The 20,163-nt window shown below is 44.1% G+C and overlaps 1 protein-coding gene across 1 annotated transcript in view; it reads right to left on the reverse strand.

The window, feature by feature from the left end:
- Window positions 1-20,163, reverse strand: part of NIPBL (NIPBL cohesin loading factor) — a 1,354,860-nt gene that overhangs the window by 685,545 nt on the left and 649,152 nt on the right. Inside the window, 1 exon segment of the mRNA XM_033932779.1 lies at window positions 1,567-1,653. Coding sequence (XP_033788670.1) covers window positions 1,567-1,653 — 87 coding nt within the window.

The following is a 20,163-nucleotide window of genomic DNA, read 5'->3' on the forward strand; positions in this document are numbered from 1 at the left end:
GATTGACAGCACTTGGGTATGAGAAAGCGCCAACCCCATATAAGGGGGTGAAGCTCCTTTTTCTGGCTGGCAGGATGCTGCAGAGAGGAAGTTGGGACGGTGGGGGTTGGGTAGCTAGCTCCCTGCCAGTTAGAGGCAACTTGTATGAGTTGCTGCTGTCTTTCCTCTGGGGGAACGCCGATGCAGGGGGGAGCCATTCACACAGCGGTGTGGGACAAGGCAGGCACGTGAAAAACTCACACCTGCATTTTGTGCCACTCTGACAGAGTGAGCTGGAGGGAAGGGCAGGACTGTGGGAGGAGCTAAATAAGGTAACCGGGGGAGGGGGGGCTTGTAGTTGGGTATTAGCTCCATAAGACGCACCTTTATTTCCACCCCCTTTTTGGGGGTGTAAAAAGTACGTCTTATGGAGCGAAAAATACAGTAGTTCTAAAAGAAGAACATACATGGTGGAATTCCATGTAAAAATGTGAAATTCTGTGCAAAATTCTGCAAAGTTTATTTGTAGTGTTCTATGTAGAATTCTCTCATCCTGAGTCCTGGAACTCCTTTCTGCCTTTACCTCCTCAGCTCCCTCTCTCACTCCAACTGCAGCTCTGTCTCCCTCTAAGTCCCACCCTTTTCTTACTTGCACCCTGAATTCCTTTCCTGGCCCCCATTTTCTAGCAAGTCTCTCTCCCTCTCTCCACTGGCTAAGAATCTCTTTCCACTCCCTTTCTGGTCTTTGTCATTCTCTCTTCCTCTACCATCCCCAGACACCCACTTGCGGTTCCAGCATCCATGTCCCCTCACCCCACCCCCTTGTTTGCACCTGGAACCCTTTCCCTGCTCCCCATGGTCTGGCATCTCTCTCTCTCTCCACAGCTAAGCATCTCTTCCTTCTCACCCCACTTTCTGGTCTGGGTCTCCTCCTAATACCCACCTTACTTACAAGTCCAGCATCCTTGACCCCTTCTCTCTCCCACACCCCTTGCAGTCTGGCACCCATGTCCTGTCCCCTCCCTCCCTGTGGGTCTGTCTGGTAGTCATGTCCCCTCTCAGCTTGCAGTCCAGCATCCATGCCTCCTCCCCTCCTGAGTCTGGCCTTTCTCTAAGCAACCAACCGATCCCCCAACTCCCCAATGTGATCCAACATACCTGTGGGCCTCCCAAAGCAGCAGTGATAGTGGAGACTGGCTGGCAGAGGCTGGGCTGTGAACAAACTGTTTGCGGCCAGCCCTACCATGGCCTTCCCTCTGCTGTGTCATCTGTCTACAGGAAGTAACGCAGCAGAGGAAAGGCCCTGGTGGGGTCAGCCACAAGCAGTATGTTCATAGCGCTGCCTCTGCCAGCCGGCTGCTGCTGTCGGTTTCGGAAGCCTACAAGTATGGCAGATCACACTGATGAAGGGAAGGGGGCCACATCCACACGGGAATGGGGAGAAGGTTCAATGTAGAATTCTGTGCTGTACAGTCATGCAGAATTATGTCAGGAGTAATAATATTGTAATTTTGCACAGGCATATAAAAACATTTTAAAGAAACTAAACATAGCAATTAACATGAGAGATACGGTTTTGAAACTCACATGATTTAGCAATGTAGAAAGCTTTGATCCATCTTGTATATTTTTCTCCAATATGTTCAATACTTTAACCGTTTTATCTGTTGATAGCTGCAAAGGAAATAAAAGTTACTTATAATTCCAGCAAATCTGGGAGGGAGGGGTGTAAAAATTACAGTATATTTACTAGTCTGTGGCTTGTCTTATCTTATCTTGAAAGTCAAAGTACGCTGGTATGTACAAATCCTTGCAAGGGGAATGCAGGGTATATATTATACTTACATGTGGTATTATTAGTGATGATTAAGGTCTTGAAACAAACCTGAGATACATTTGCAGTCACAAATTGGAGCTATTCCTGTTAATGTAATTTTGAACATGCTGACATATTGAACTACATTGATCGAATGTTATCATATTACGAAAAAGAGAGAGGTAATAATCAAACCAACTGGCTTCCTTAACAGCAATTCTAACGGTCTGCATCAAAATGCAAATGCTCTACAATTGCCATTTTAAAGATGCACTGGGCAAATTCTTGAACAGAAATAAAAGATTAAAGGGAAATTCTTGAAAGGACTGCCAAAAACTAAGATTTTAAGAAGAATTCATTGAGAGAGAGGGGTTTATTTTAGTGTCTATTTAGCTCAGCAGAAAAAATTCTGAAAAATCAGCTTGTTGGGAAAACTGGAAGACTGGGCATTCAATGGCAGATGAAATTTAATGTGGAAAAATGCAAAGTGATGAACATTGGGAAGAATAATTCAATCATAGTTACCAGATGCTACAATCCACCTTAGGACTCAGCGGTCAAGAAAAAGATCTGATTTTTATTTGATCTTTCTTTGCTTGTGCCCAGCCATTACAGTCAGTTTAACAGACTTCCCACTGCCTACCTCACCTTTCAATCCTTCTCTTCTTCTTGTCAATGCGGGGAAATCATTGCAGGGACATCTCCACTGGTCCTGACTCCAGCAGCAGGGTGGTTGATCGCTTAGCTGGTTGTATACCAGGTGCTGTCTTGGTGTTAGGGGATGCCTCTGCAGACATGTTTTTCTGTCAAAGACCTGAAAAGGATCGGATCATCTGTGCCTGCTTGATTATTGACTGCTGAAGAGTTTGCATCTCTGCTCATTCTGATCAAACCACCATTCTGCTCTGGTCATCTTCACTCAACTCGGTCGGATTCTCCAGTCTGCAGCAACAGTTGGAACATCCTACTAAAAGTCACCCTTGGAAATCCTCCTGCTACTTATCAGACATTCTATTGAGACTACATGATTTTTTTTAATCCAATTTATTTATGCCTTGATACCATAAGTTGTTATTCTGACCTTCCTCCTCGAGATGCCCTATTAGCACCTTCTCCATAGAGGCCCAGCCTCCCACTATGTCACCTAGAAACAACTATCCTCCTAAACCATCATGTTGACCTTCCCACCACTCCACTACACATGCTGTGGAAGATTGGGATGGGATACTATATTCCTGAACCATTACACCCTCAATATACTTAACACTTTCACCTATTCCTGCCTTCTACCAACACTCAGACCCCTAGCACACTACTCTATTCACTGCGTAAACATATCTCAATTCATACCTATCCACCAAAGCACAGCCTCCCATACCAAACCTAGAAAAGCCAAAATTCTACCCTCTCTTCAACCTGCAAACTACTACCCTACCAACTACCTCCACATATCATGCGCATACACCAACATTGGGTCTTTCAGAAACAAAGCCAGTCTCATCAGAGACTGGATCAAGGAGGAAAACTTAGGCTGTCTATTTCTCACTGAAACTTGGCTTCCTGCGCCAGAAGACCCTTTCAAAGACCTCTGTCCACCAGGCTACAAAACACTATCACTATGTAGAAAGAACAAACGAGGAGGCAGCCTCGCTCTCATAGTGAAAGACTATCCAAATCAACCTACTGGAGTTCAAACAACACAATAACATTGACATTCTGGCTTGTCAGCTGTCTAGTCCTAGTCTACAAACTTCTCTCACTTGCATTCTCTTCTATGTGTTGCCCAAAAACTGGACCAATATAAAGGACATTTTTCACAACTTTGTGTTTAAAAATTCACTTGCTTCTCCTAATTGCATATTACAAGGAGATATAAATCTTCACCTAGAATCGAAAAATGACAACTCAGTCTCTGATCTGCTCTCCTTTCTACAGGACTTAGACTACTCCTGGCTACCCTTCAGTTCTACACACATAAAGAGCCACCACCAAGACCTTGTTGCCACTTCTTCCAAAGACCCTCTTCAACCTCCTATTTCCTTCTCAGAAAACAACTGGCAACAATCACTTCTGTCAGACCATTAAACTAAACTAAACCTTAAGTTTGTATAACGCATCATCTCCATAAAGATAGAGCTCGGCACGGTTTACAAGTAAATTCAATAAATAAAGTAATAGTATTCAATAAATAAAGTAATAAAGTAAATAAATAAAGTAAATTCAATAAATAAATTCAATAAAGGGTCGAACAAAAGACCCAGTATGGATGACTAAAATAGTGAAGGAAGCGATAGGCAATAAGAAAAATTCATTCAGGGAATGGAAAAAGGACAAAACTGAAGGGAACCAGAAGGAGCACAGGAAGTATCAAAAAGAATGTCACCGTGTGGTTCGAAAAGCCAAAAGAGAGTATGAAGAGAGGCTAGCCAGGGAGGCATGAAATTTCAAACCGTTCTTCAGATATGTTAAAGGGAAACAGCCAGCTAGGGAGGAGGTAGGACCGCTGGACGAAGGAGACAGGAAGGGAGCGGTGAAGGAGGAGAAAGAAGTCGCAGAAAGACTCAACATGTTCTTCTCGTCTGTATTTACAAACGAAGACACAACCAACATACCGGAACCTGAACAAATATTCAATGGAAATCAAGCAGAAAAATTAACATCCATGGAAGTGAGCCTTGATGATGTACACAGGCAGATAGAAAAACTTAAAACTGACAAATCCCCGGGTCCGGACGGAATCCATCCCAGGGTTCTGAAGGAATTAAAGGAGGAAATAGCGGAACTACTGCAGCAAATTTGCAACCTATCCTTGAAAACAGGCATGATCCCGGAGGATTGGAAGATAGCCAATGTCACGCCCATCTTTAAAAAGGGATCAAGAGGTGACCCGGGAAACTACAGACCAGTGAGTTTGACCACGGTTCCGGGGAAACTGACGGAAGCACTGATTAAAGAACACATCGATGAACATCTGGAAAGAAACGAACTTTTGAAAACAACCCAACATGGTTTCTGCAGGGGGAGATCGTGCCTAACGAACTTATTGCACTTCTTCGAAGGAATTAACAAACGGATGGACAGAGGAGACCCCATAGACATCATATACCTTGATTTCCAAAAAGCCTTTGACAAGGTGCCTCACGAACGTCTACTCTGGAAACTGAAGAACCATGGAGTGGACGGAGACGTACATAGATGGATCAGAAACTGGTTGGCGGGTAGGAAACAGAGGGTAGGGGTGAAGGGCCACTACTCGGACTGGATGGGGGTCACGAGTGGTGTTCCGCAGGGCTCAGTGCTCGGGCCGCTGCTATTTAATATATTCATAAATGATCTAGAAACAGGCACGAAGTGTGAGATAATAAAATTTGCGGATGATACAAAACTATTTAGTGGAGCTGGGACTAAAGAGGAATGCGAAGAATTGCAAAGGGACTTGAACAAATTGGGGGAATGGGCGGCGAGATGGCAGATGAAGTTCAACGTTGAGAAATGTAAAGTATTGCATGTTGGAAACAGAAACCCGAGGTACAACTATACGATGGGAGGGATATTATTGAATGAGAGCAACCAAGAAAGGGACTTGGGGGTAATGGTGGACATGACAATGAAGCCGACGGCACAGTGCGCAACAGCCGCTAAGAAAGCAAATAGAATGCTAGGCATAATCAAGAAGGGTATTACAACAAGGACAAAAGAAGTTATCCTGCCATTGTATCGGGCGATGGTGCGCCCGCATCTGGAATACTGCGTCCAATATTGGTCTCCGTACCTTAGGAAGGATATGGCGTTACTCGAGAGGGTTCAGAGGAGAGCGACACGCTTGATAAAAGGGATGGAAAACCTCTCATACGCTGAGAGATTGGAGAAACTGGGTCTCTTTTCCCTGGAGAAGAGGAGACTTAGAGGGGATACGATAGAGACTTATAAGATCATGAAGGGCATAGAGAGAGTAGAGAAGGACAGGTTCTTCAAACTTTTGAAAAATAAAAGAACAAGAGGACACTTGGAAAAGTTGAAAGGGGACAGATTTAAAACGAATGCTAGGAAGTTCTTCTTTACCCAACGAGTGGTGGACACCTGGAATGCGCTTCCAGAGGGAGTAATAGGGCAGAGTACAGTACAGGGGTTTAAGAAAGGATTGGACAATTTCCTGCTGGAAAAGGGGATAGAGGGGTATAAATAGAGGATTACTGCACAGGTCCTGGACCTGTTGGGCCGCCGCGTGAGCGGACTGCTGGGCATGATGGACCTCAGGTCTGACCCAGCAGAGGCATTGCTTATGTTCTTAAATGAGGGAAGCACATAATAAGAAATTAGAGGTTATGAAGAGGATAGCTAGCTTTACCATTACATATTCAATTTCAAGCTTAACTGGCTTAAATCCAAAACCAACAAAACCATACCTCCAACCGCTATCCTAACCAGAGGACCAGTTGATGAGGCTGCATTCTGGTCCAGTTATGATAACAAATTTGCCGACCAACCATCAGATAACTTCTACACCACTGGGATTCCTTCAGTGACTACACCTTAAATCGCCTTGCACCCAAACAGGTCAAACTCAAAACACATAAGAAAATCAGACAACTGGTTTGACAAAGAGCTACATATCCTGAAACGTCAAGTAAGACACCTGGAACATGCATGGATCAAGGGAAAAGGAGAAGACACTAAACCTAAATGGCGAGAGAAATCCAGAGAATACAAATTCTAACTGAAAGAAAAACAAAAAAAATATTACTCCTCCCAAATAAACCAGCACAGTCTCGATTCAAAGGAGCTATTTAGAATAGTTAACAACTTGACTGTTGCCACACCTCTAACCAACCCCTTCAACAACACTCCTCCCTCCACCAATGCCTTCGCTCACCATTTTCAATCCAAAATTCAAACCGCAAGAGCCTCCCTTAACAGAAGCCACGCCACTGACCTCAAGAATTCATGCATCCCAGGTCGACATGATCTGGACTTCCTTCACCAACTCGGTCTCAATTCAATTTCCTATTTCAAAAATAGACCCAAACTTATTCGCCCATTGACCCCTGTCCATCTGCTCTAAGGTAGATAAAGGTGAGCCAGTTGATATAGTGTATCTAGATTTTCAGAAAGCTTTTGATAAAGTTCCTCACAAGAGGCTCCTGAGAAAATTAAAGAGTCATGGGATAAGTGGCAAAGTTCAGTTGTGGATTAGAAATTGGTTATCGGATAGAAAACAGAGGGTAGGGTTAAATAGTCATTTTTCTTAATGGAAGAGAGTAAACAGTGGAGTGCCAAAGGGATCTGTACTGGGACCGGTGCTATTTAACTTATTTATAAATGATCTGGAAATTGGAACGATGAGTTACGTGATTAAATTTGCAGATGACACTAAATTGTTCAAAGTTGTTAAAACGCATGCAGATTGCGAAAAATTGCAGGCGGACCTTAGGAAATTGGAAGACTGGGCGTCCAAGTGGCAGATGAAATTTAATGTGGATAAATGCAAGGTGATACACATTGGGAAGAATAACCTGAATCACAGATACCAGATGCTAGGGTCCACTTTAGGGGTTAACGCCCAAGAAAAGGATCTGGGTATCATTGTAGACAATACGATGAAACCTTCAACCCAATGTGTGGTGGCGGCCAAAAAAGCAAACAGGATGCTGGGAATTAATAAAAAAGGGATAGCTAAGAAGACTAAGAATGTAATAATGCCCCTGTATCGCTCCATGATGCGACCTCATTTGGAGTATTGCGTTCAATTCTGGTCTCCTTATCTCAAGAAATATAGTGGCACTAGAAAAGGTTCAAAGAAGGGCAACCAAGATGGTAAAGGGGATGGAACTCCTCTCGTATGAGGAAAGACTAAAACGGTTAGGGCTCTTCACCTTGGAAAAGAGAAGGCTGAGGGGAGATATGATTGAAGTCTACAAAATCCTGAGTGGAGTAGAACGGGTACAAATGGATAGATTTTTCACTCCGTCAAAAATTTCAAGGACTAGGGGACACTTGATGAAATTACAGGGAAATGCTCTTAAAACCAATAGGAGGAAAAAAAAATTTCACTCAGAGAATAGTTAAGCTCTGGAACGCGTTGCCAGAGGATGTGGTAAGAGCGGATAGCGTAGCTGGTTTTAAAAAGTCCATAGTCTTTTATTTAGAAAGACATGGGGGAAGCCACTGCTTGCCCCGTATTGGTAACATGGAGTATTGCTACTCCTTGGGTTTTGGCCAGGTACTAGTGACCTGGATTAGCTACCGTGAGATCGGGCTACTGGGCTTGATGGACCATTGGTCTGACCCAGTAAAGCTATTCTTGTGTTCTTATGTCTAAAGCTTCAGACAAGTTCCTGGCAGATCTCTACTTCTGGTTAACAGACTCGCTAAACAAAGGAACTGTTCCTGCAAATAAAGGGCACATCATTCTCAGACCCATTGTAAAAGATAAAAAGTACCATCTCTCAGTCTAACGATTACAGAACTATTGCACGAATCCCTCCATGACTCCCAATCAGGCTTTAGACAATCATTCAGTACTGAGAGAGTTATTGCATCTTTCCCCAACATTGTTTAACATTTACCTCGCAACTTACTGCAAAGCTTAAAAGTCAAATTCTACATCTATGCAGACGATATCACTATAGTCATCTCCCTTACATCCCTGTCGTCTGAAACAAAGAATCACCTGTCATTTATTTTAAATCAGATCTGATTATGGATGACCAAATTCAAACTAAAACTCAACTCAGACAAAACCAAATTTTTCTTAGCAAGCCCAAATGACAAAATTAAAGAACGGTCAGGTCTTCCCTACTGAAGATTCCATAAAAATTCTGGGAGTGACCCTGGACCGACACCTCACCCTAAATGTATACACATACTTTTTGGTTAGGAAATGCTTCTCGAGCTTATGGAAACTCAGAACCATTAGAAAATATTTAGATGCAGTATCATTCCGCTTATTGGTTCAATTTTCCATTCTAAGCACACTTGGCTACTGCAACATCACTTATTTGGGTACCTTAAAAAAAAAAACCTACAAAGACTCCAAATCATTCAAAATTCAGCGGTTCGACTGATTTTTGGGTTGAGTAGTGTGTCGGTGTAGACCTGGAATCAGTACCATGCAACTTCAAAGTGCTATACTTAGGCTGCTCCGGTACCAAGGGAGGTAATGTAAGCACCAGTATCAAGTGCAATTTGTGTCACTGAGCTCCCTTCAGAAAAACTCATTGAGTTGTTCCTTGAAGATCTGCACTGGTACCTTTTGGTCAATAGTCAGTACCATCGGTGCAGCAGCTGCAGCACTGGATCGATGACATCAAGGAAAAGGAAAATCATAATGTGATAATGTTCCTTTGAAATCTTGGTGTTCATCAATGCTGCAATGAAAAAACTGGAGTTGGTACCCTTGGCCTCTATATGCTACGCTCAGCATGGGCTGGTATGAGGGATCCAACGTTAGCAGCAGTGTTGCATGCAAGCGATATTCATCTTGAAGAATTCTTTCAGTTGATCCCGAAAAAGTGTAATGGTACTGGCTGGCTTATCCGCCGGTACCTACGATGATGTCGAGGATAACTCAATGTAACTCCTTTGACATTGAAGAAAAATGAAGAGGTGCACCGTCGATGTATGAAGAGGAGGCACCGGCACCATAAGCCGCTAGCTGGTACAGAAGGTGCAGCATGTTTCGAAGTATGGTTGCCTCAATAGGCAATGTACTTCAGAAATGACAGCCTGCATCGTACAACGATGGCGTCGACGAGAGGCATGCATTAAATTAACTTGATGCTAGATATGCCAATAATGCTATTCGAAGGAATTGGCACTACATAAAAGTTCAAGTTGCAGGAAATCCGACTCCAGGCCTAATATTTCTAAAAGAGAGGAAGAAAATATTCTGGTAGTTTGATATTATTGTTTTTTTTCCTTCTAGTTCTTTATTTGTGTATATAGCCTCAGAGTCAGGTCAGCTGGAAAGGACGAGGCCGTGAAGTAGAAAGAAGGCTGAAGAACCACTGATGCTGATGGCAGGGGCAAATGTTTGAAAGTTGTCTGACGGCTCCTTGACACCGAAACATATTAATTTAATTAATTTTTAAAATAATATAGTAGAATAATAATAATAATAAAAAAAGAACCTTTATGAAAATAATTGAAAAAAGAAGCAGGAAGGCAAACTCAAGGAACATAAGGACATAAGAATTGCCGCTGCTGGGTCAGACCAGTGGTCCATCTTGCCCATCTTGCTCACACAATGGCCCTTAGGTCAAAGACCAGTGCTCTAAATGAGTCCAACCTCACCTGCGTACGTTCCAGTTTAGCAGGAACTTGTCCAACTTTGTCTTGAATCCCTGGAGGGTGTTTTACCCTATAACAGACTCAGAAAGAGCATTCTAATTGTCTACCACTTTCAAGATGAAGAAGAACTTCCTTATGTTTGTATGGAATCTATCCCCTTTTAACTTTAGCGAGTGCCCTCTCGTTCTCTCCACCTTGGAGCGGGTGAACAATCTCAGTCTCTCTACTAAGTCAATTCCCTTCAATATCTTGAATGTTTCGATCATGTCCCTTCTCAGTCTCCTCTTTTCAAGGGAGAAGAGGTCCAGTTTCTCTAATCTCTCACTGAACGGCAACTCCTTCAGCCCTTTAACCATTTTAGTTGCTCTTCTCTGGACCCTTTTGAGTAGTACCATGTCTTTCTTCATGTACAGAGACCAGTGCTGGATGCAGTACTCCAGGTGAGGGTGCACCATGGCCCGGTACAACGGCATGATAACCTTCTCCGATCTGTTCATGATCCCCTTCTTTATCATTCCTAGCATTCTGTTCACCCTTTTCGCCGCCACCAAGCATTGCACGGACAGTTTCATCGACTTGTCAATCAGAACTCCAAGTCTCTTTCCTGGGAGGTCTCTCATAAGAACATAAGAATTGCTGCTGCTGGGTCAGACCAGTGGTCCATCATGCCCAGCAGTCCGCTCACGCGGCGGCTCTGTGGTCAAAGACCAGTACCCTAACCAAGACTAGCCCTACCAGCGCATGTTCTTGTTTAGCAGGAACTTCTCTAACTTTGTCTTGAATCCCGGGAGGGTGTTTTCCCCTATAACAGCCTCCAGAAGAGCGCTTTACGGCAGCCCCTCCAACCCCTTAAACATCTTAGTCGCTCTTCTCTGGACCCTTTCCAGTAGTACCGTGTCCTTCTTCATGTACGGCAACCAGTGCTGGATGCAGTACTCCAGGTAAGTGTGCACCATTGCCCAGTACATGGCATGATAACCTTCTCTGATCTGTTTGTGATCCCCTTCTTTATCATTCCTAGCATTCTGTTTGCCCTTTTTGCCGCCGCCGCTACACATTGCATGGACGGCTTCGATTTATTGATCAGAACTTCCAAATCCCTTTCATGGGAGGTCTCTCCAAGTACCGCCCTGGATATCCTGTATTCGTGCATGAGATTTTTGTTACCGACATGCATCACTTTACACTTATTCACATTGAACCTCATTTGCCATGTCATTTGTCGAGCTTGATTATGTCGTTGTAGATCTTCACAATCCCCCTGTGTTTTCACTACTCTGTATACCTTCGTATCGTCCGCAAATTTAATCACCTCACTCATTGTACCAATGTCTAGATCATTTATAAAAATGTTGAAGAGCACAGATCCAAGCATCGAGCACTGCGGCACCCCACTGGTGACGCTCTTCCAGTCCCAGTATTGTCCATTTACCCCCACTCTCTGTTTCCTATGCTCCAGCCAGTTTTTAATCCACGTGAGGATTTCACCCTCGATTCCATGGCTTTCAATTTTCTGAAGTACTCGTTCATGTGGAACCTTGTCAAACGCCTTCTGAAAATCCAGATATACAATGTCGACCGGGTCGCCCTTGTCTATCTGCCTCTTTACACCCTCAAAGAAGTGCAGCAAGTTCATCAAACATGATCTGCCTTTGCTGAAACCGTGCTGACTGGTCCTCATCAGCCCATGTCCGTCAAGGTGATCAATGATGCGGTCCTTTATCAGCGCCTCTACCATCTTTCCCGGTACCGAGGTCAGACTCACCAGTCTGTAGTTTCCCGATCTCCCCTCGAACCTTTCTTGAAGACCCAGCAGCGGCAAATCTTATGTTCATATGTTCAAATGTGTGAAGAGACGACCATGTTGCCACCCTGCAAATTTCATGAGAAACCGATCATGCTTCGGCCAACAAGGAAGCCACACTCCTAGTAGAATACACCTTAACAGAAACAGGAGATTATTTTCCTGCCAGAATGTAAGTAGAGGAAATGGCCCTACGGATCCACCTTGAGATCGTGGCCTTAGAAGCAGGAATACCTTGCAGAAGTGATTGCATCAGCACAAACAGATGGTCAGAAAGGCGAAAATCATTAGTGACCTCCAGGTAATGCAGCAGAACTCTGCGCACGTCCAAACTTTTCAGGAGATGATTTTGATATTTGGAATTTGTCGGCTGAAAACCAGGCAAACACACCTCCTGATTGACATGGAACGCTGAAACTATCTTAGGCAAAAACAAAGGAATGGTCAGGAGCAAAACTCCTATCTCTGAAATTCAGAGGAAAGGGTCTCTACAAGACGCCTGCAGCTCGGACACCCTACAGGCAGAAGTGAGGACAACCAGAAAAACAGACTTGATTGTAAGATCCAGAAGCAAAGCATCGCGAAGAGGCACAAAAATGAACTTTGGTAAGGCCCGACATCACCACATTAAGGTCTCAGGCTGGGAATGGATTTTTAACAAATAGCTGGACCCGAAGAGCCCCTTTCAAAAAAATGAGCAACATCTGGAGGTGACGTTACCGAGGACTGGCTATCCCGAGATTGGAAACAAGATAGACCGGCCATCTGGACTCTTAAATATGCCATAGTGAGGCCCTTACCTAGATCAGCCTGAAGAAAGGCAAGGACTCGAGACACATGAGCTGAAAAAGGGGTGCACCAATGTTTGAAGGTGCTCCACGCTTTAGTGTAGGCGGACACTGTGGATGACTTCTTAGATTTGAGAAGAGTAGCAATCACAAGCTCTGAATAGTGTTTACATTCTAAGGCCGCAAGCTCAAGAGCAAAACGACCTGGATCTTCCATTACTACTGGGCCCTAAGTAAGAAGGTCCGTGTTAGCGCTCAAGTGCAGACAACATCCTACCCGCAGGCGCATCAGATCTGTGTACCAGGGTTTTCGCATCCAGTTGGGAGCCACTAGAATGACTCAGCCTGGATGAGCCGCAATCCCTCGAAGAACCCTACCTATCATCGGCCAGGGTGGAAAGAAGTAGAGAAGAACATCCAGAGGCAACGGCTGTACATGAGCATCGAGCCCTGCACTTCTGAGCTCGAATCTGTTGCTGAAGAAGCGTGGCACTTTTTTGTTTTGTGCCATGGCCATGAGATCGACGCGGCGTGGACCCCAATGTCTCACAATCGCCTGAAAAGCCTTCATCTGTGAGGTTCAGGCAGGTAAACATGACCCTCCGCTGTACTGAACAGAATTCACAGGTACTCTAGGAATTATGTGGGCATCAGATGGCTCTTCCTGAAATTGACAATACAGCCCAAGGATTCCAGTACCCGGACCACCCTGTCCACCGTAGAATGCCCCTCTGCCAACGAAGGCACTCTGATCAACCAGTTGTCCAGATATGGGTAAACTTGCAACCCCATCTTCCTCAGAGGAGCTGCTACTACCACCATTCACCTTGGTGAATGTCCAGGATCCTGTTGCCAGACCAAAGGGCAGAGCTGAAAACTGGTAATGTTGATCCAGCACATGAAACCGTAGAAATTTGCTTTGAGCTGGAAAGATGGGAATGTGCAGGTACACCTCTGCAAGACCAAGAAGGCCAGAAACTTCCCTGGAAACACCGCCGCAATGACCGACTTCACAGTCTTCATCTGGAACTGAGGAATCTTGAGAGCTGCATTCACATGTGTCAGATCTAGAATCTTCTGGCCCTTTCTTTGGCATGATAAACAGAGTATCTGCCTGAGCACAAAAAAAAAGCTTGACGCTGGCTCTATTGCTCGAATATCCAGCAAGAGCTGAACAGTAGCTTAGACTCTGAGCTCTTTTTCCTGACTCTCTGCCGGAAAAGTCATGAACCAATCGGACAAGGGTTAGGCGAATTCCAGTTTGTAGCCCAATCGAATAATGTCAAAGACCTACTGGTCTGTTGTAATGCTGTTCTGCCACTAATTTCATACAGGTGGGATGATCAGTAACCCTCAGAAAAGCACCCAGACAATATAAAGCTTAAACAATAACACTTTATTACATGCATAGATAAATATTAATTATAAATTATCATCACCTTGACCCCATATAACGACCATCCTCACTAGTGGGAATCCGTGCAATAGATAGATGGGTGGACCAAAGGACTGTCCCTTTAGACGTCGTGGCTTCTTCCTACAGACATCATGGATTCTGCTGTCAGGGTCAGAATCCCGGTCTTATATAGGATGCACACTGAGGAGTTCATAGTAAAAGCATAAACAGCTGGTCCTGCTGTTACAATTAGTCCTGCTCTTTTGTTCTGTGTTTTGACAACACCCAGGTCAGGATGTCAGAAGGAGGTGTTTGCAGAAATTGTTTTCCCATGAGACTGGTTTCACTGTCCCTTTGAAGATCAAGGAGGTTAGGATGTTTACTGTCCCTTTCTTTTTGATGTAGTTTCCCATCTGTCTTTACTGAGGTTATTTGAGCGGCAAGGAGGTGTTGCAGTTTATTGTCTCTTTGATGCTATCCAGTTGTCATTCAAATAAAGGAAGTCAGGATAGGTGTTGCACTGTCTCTTTGATGCTATCAAGAAGGTGTTACAGAGGCCATCTGTCCTTTTGGTGTGATCAAGGAAATCAGATCAAAGAGGTCAGGATCTACAATAAGCAATGTTATTGTAGAGACCATCTGGTATTACTTTTCTTTGGGGGTAAGGAGTTCAGGTCAGCAGACTTGAGAATACATAAACAAAATTATCAGTAATATGCTGGGGCATAACTGGCATAACAAATGCGCATCCAGGCAGGCAGAAACTCACACAGCTGACATCCTATCTTAGAGCTGGGATCTCAAAGTCCCTCCTTGAGGGCCGCAATCCAGTCGGGTTTTCAGGATTTCCCCAATGAATATGCACTGAAAGCAGTGCATGCACCTAGATCTCATGCATATTCATTGGGGAAATCCTGAAAACCCGACTGGATTGCGGCCCTCAAGGAGGGACTTTGAGACTCCTGTCTTAGAGGGACCCTCAGCTTCCTGGCATCATTGTGTCTTGTTGGTAGGTCGTGCAAGACGGGTGGTGGCAGACTGGGAGCGCCTGTAGCTTGTATATCAAGTTTCAAGTTTATTCATTTGTTTGATTAAACGCTTAACCAAAGGTACAAAGCGTTGTACAAATAGTAAAAGTAACATAATATACATAATTCACTACAAGACATACAAGGGTAACTACTTTTTAAAGTCACAGGAAACAATAAGGAAGAGGGGGAGAAATACAATTTTAGAGAAGAAGAACATAAAAGGGAAGTACACAGAGGGATAAGAAGAAAGATTTTGGTGGCAAAGATAGGGTCAACCTCTGAAGCCCTGTGAAGATCTCTGTGATGAGGAGGGAGAAAATTGTTTGTAGTCCCAAAAGCTTCTTCTGGAGCCACGAAAAGTAGAACGCCCAGCACCCTTAGGTCTGGCCCCACTATACGGCATAGACTTTGGGTGATGGTCTATCACAGCACCCATGAGATCATCCAACCCCTTACCAAACAATAGCTGCCCCTTAAAAGGCAGACAAGGCAGGGTTGCCTTGGAGGTGGAATCTCCAGCCCACTGCCAAACCCAGAGCATTCAGCGGGCCAATATCGAATAGGATGAGACCTTTGCCAGAACCCTCACAAGGTCATATAAGCCATCTGCCAAGTAGTCCGTCCCAGTCATCAGAAACTGCAGAGGAGGATCTACTACCTCAGTCTCCAACGCCATACAGGCACGTGCAACAAATGACAAACCCACAGCAGCTTTAATTAGCTGTGTCAAAACTTTTCCTGAGGATCCCATCCACCCAGCGAGCCTGCGTATCTTGTAACACAATGTCCCCGTCACTAGGTAGCGAAGTACCCCTGGTCACCTGGGCCACCAAGGAATCCACCTTGGTTTGTTCCAGCAGATACTGATACTCCTGTGCCAGAGGATACAAACGAGACATGACCCGAGTATTCCGCAAGGGACCTTTCGGAGAGTCAAACTGCTCTGTGACTAAAAAAACTCAAATCTGGATGCCAGGGAAAAATGGAAGATTGGGCACGCGTACTGCAGAACCATGAAGAAGAAGTGGAAGGTGAGGCAGTAGCGGGTTTGTCATCAAAGCCCAATTCCTGTAAAGATTCAGCAATCAAGTCAAGGAGCGCCGCAACTTTAAACAAGTGCACCAGTCAGGTCTTCTCCAAGATCCAGAGCCCCTAAGGGATCCACGGATTCAGAATCCCAATCCAGATCCTCCAATCCGGTGAGTAAAAGATCAGTGAGGTCCAGATTCGCTGATGTAGTCTCCTGCACTGACTGTGAAACAGTCAGGGCGGTCTGAGAGACTGACGTCCCCGAAGAAATACCGGCGCTGTGTGACGCCATAGGGATAACAGATGAACATCCAGCAGCCAGACCCCTTGATTGAAACTCAGACCACAAAAATTTCATGAACTCCGAGAAGGCATCTAGACCCTGCGGCATAGAGTCACCCTTAGATGATTTAGACTTGCGTTTCTTAGGCTGCGGAGGGTCCATCTTTCGGCTGAACAATAAATGCGTAGTCCCAAGCCCCGAAAATAAAGACAGCCACCCCAATGGACAAGCTAAACGTTGTTATCACCTGCTTCTGCAGAAGGGAGGCTGAACCCGAAGTTACCGCCCCCCCTAACCACGCCACGCAGAATGTGGTGCACAGACACTCCAAAAGGGGCAAATTTACACAAATTTTACATGAATCCACTTTAGGAGACTCTGAGGAATCCATCCCAGCAATTTTTCTTGCAAAAACTTGAAATTTTAAGAAGCAGGGAAAAGTTGAAAAAAAGATCGGTAAAAATCCAAGATGGCCACCGGATCAAAATTGCGCCATAAAACTCTATAAAAAATGGTTTTTCCAAAATTAAAAAATTGAGAAAATAACAGAATTCAGGTTGGGGAACCCAGGGGACCTCTAGAAACCCCTTGAAATTAAGTTTTAAAAATCACTGATAGAGCCTGTCAGCTCCTCTTACTCCCAGTATTGAAGACAGAAGCTGCACCTACTTTCTAGCCTCTGTGAAAAGCTAGAGTCATAATTCACTGCCACACTACCGGGAAAGCTGTTACCAAACTGATTTTTCGGGCTGACAGTCACACCCTCTGACTATGCCTCCACCCCTGTGGACCATCGACTATGCACCAGGATGGGCTGAGACGCAAATGCAGCCTGCACGCTACGGAACACTGCTGAGCCCCCTAAGCATGCTGAACAGTCTGCACTCGACCCCCCCCCCCCCCCCCCCGCTTAACTGGGAGCGAGACCAGGTCAGGGATGGCCCTGAGCTCTAAGGAAGACTAGCAAACCGGCTAACAGGTATCCCCAAAGATCGGCCTGTCAGCAACAGACTTAAGTCTGTGAATTCTCAAAGCAGGCAGCTTTTAAAGTGCTTGAAATGCGAAAGAACCGCGAAAGGGAACAAAACTACATTGAATTAACAATAATAAATGTGGGAGAGCAGAATTCCAACACCTGCAGCCATGCATGCAGGAGAAAGACTGATGGGAAGAGCTAAGCTAGCCTGTGAAGTACTCTAGAGATTGAGTAGAAAACCTGGAATGGTTCTCTTTTGCAGTCCATACGGGCAAAGGGAAATAACCCTATGGTCTAGAACAGGGGTGGGCAACCTCAGTCCTCGAGGGCCGCAATCCAGTTGTGTTTTCAGGATTTCCCCAACAAATATGCATAAAAACAGAAGAAGCTGAACTACTATAATTAATCAATTTATTAAAACATTCCCTAAAAACAGAGCTTATAAAAACCTGGATAACACAAGAAAACCTGGACTGTCTTTTCCTCACAGAAACCTGGCTAACCTCCGACTTAGACCCCAGAATAACTGAAGTCTGCCCACAAAGATACAAAATTACAGTGGTCTGTAGAGAAAAAAAAAGAGGTGGAGGCCTAGCAATCTTAATCAAACAAGACCTAATCCTTAATATAATTGAGAAAACATCTAACCCGTACATGGACCTATTAGCTTGCCAACTCTCAAGCACCACACTAAAAGACACACTAAACTGCATGCTCTGCTACATAGCGCCGCCGGGAAACTGGTCTTTAGCAAGAACTGAAGTGGAAGACTTCATATACCAAAACTCACTAATAGCAACCTACAACCTACTCTTAGGAGACCCAAATCTACACCTAGATGATTAATCATCCAAACAAGTAGACAACTTTCTCTCATTTCTCAAAGCCTTATCCTTCCAAATGCTAAATCCACAAACAACTCATGAAAAAGGCCACCAACTTGATATTGCAGCCTTCATGACCCACCAACCATCCTTAACAGAAATTCATACATCTAACGGAACATGGTCCAGATCCATCTGGTCAGACCACTACACCTACACTTTCAACATCAACTGGACCAAAAACAAAAAAAACAAAACTCAATAAAGTAACATACACCTCAAGCAAACACATCGAACCCTCCATATTCTGGTCTAAGATAGATGAAACTATTCTAGAAAACAACCCTGAGGATTTCATCTTACATTGGGAAAGACTTTGCTCCAACACCCTTGATGATTTAGCCCCACTTCAAACCAAATCCAGACCCAGCAGGAGATCAGATAAATGGTTTGACTCTGAACTGCTACAACTCAAAAGACAATGTAGACGACTAGAGAGAAAATGGAGAAAATCGAACTCGGATCATACAAAATCCGCCTGGAAAAAAAATCAACAAACAATACAAATCACAATTAAAGGACAAGAGAAAAGCACACTACACCAAACTAATAGGCACTGAAACCCAAGACACCAAAAAACTATTCCAAATTCTAAAAACCCTAACCGACACCAAACCCTACCTGACCACTAACAATACTACCACCCCTCAGCCACTGTATTAGCAGAACACTTCCAAAATAAAATTACCAATGCAAGAGCTACCCTCAATGACACCTCTACCCATCCTAATGAATTCACAATTCTCCCCATAGATAGAGATTCTACTGCAGCAGATAGAATATGGTCTCAATTCCCCAACATACAATGGCCTGAATTCAACAAATACTACAAAAAATAGAGCCATGCATCCTGTGACCTCAACAACTGTCCACCATATCTCCTAAAAACATCCAGCACAAAATTTTGCGCTCTTCTTCTAAACTGGATACAAATATCGCTAATAAACGGCCACTACCCTACCAACCTCAGCGAAATCATCATCACCCCGATCCTCAAAGACCCCAAAGGACCGATAGACCAAACAGCCAACTACAGACCCATTGACTCTATTCCACTCTACGTCAAAATAATAGAAGGACTAGTTGCCAAATTCCTCTCCAATTACCTAGAAAACCATAACATACTCAATCCCACACAATCCGGCTTCAGAAACAACTTCAGCACGGAAACACTACTAGGATCTCTCTTGGACACAGCCAGACAACATCTCAGCACAGGAAAAAAAATGATGCTCATACAACTAGACCTTACCGCTGCATTCGACTTGGTGGACCATAACATTCTACTACAAATCCAGGATACAACAGGTATCACAGATAAAAGTATACACATGATTTGAAGGATTCCTTAAATCAAGAACCTCTAGAGTAAAATCAGACAAACAAAAATCTGAACCTTGGTCAAACCCCTGCGGAGTTCCCCAAGGATCCCCTCTATCCCCGACTCTCTACAATCTCTATACAGCCTCCCTCAGCTCTCACCTGGACAAACAAGGCATAACCTCCTACAGCTATGCCGATGACATTACCATTCTCATACCCTTCGATCAACCTGAGCTCTCCATGACGAACACAATATACCAAACACTAAAATCAATAGCAACCTGGATGAAAGATCACAAACTGAAATTGAACCCAGATACAACAAAATTCATCCTCCTAGAAAACAACAAAATACCAACCATAATCAACATTGAAATCAACGCAATCAACTATCCCATACAAACCACCCTAAAACTGCTAGGAATAACTATCGACAGATGCTGCACCATGCAACCGCAAATCAATAAAACAATACAAAAGTCACTCTTAGTCATGAGAAACTTAAGACAAGACTCAAGAAAATTCAATTCCAGCTCATAGTTCAGTCCTTAATACTAGGCCTACT

The sequence above is a fragment of the Geotrypetes seraphini genome, chromosome 1 (genome assembly GCF_902459505.1).
Source record: "Geotrypetes seraphini chromosome 1, aGeoSer1.1, whole genome shotgun sequence".
Classification (NCBI taxonomy): Eukaryota; Metazoa; Chordata; class Amphibia; order Gymnophiona; family Dermophiidae; genus Geotrypetes; species Geotrypetes seraphini.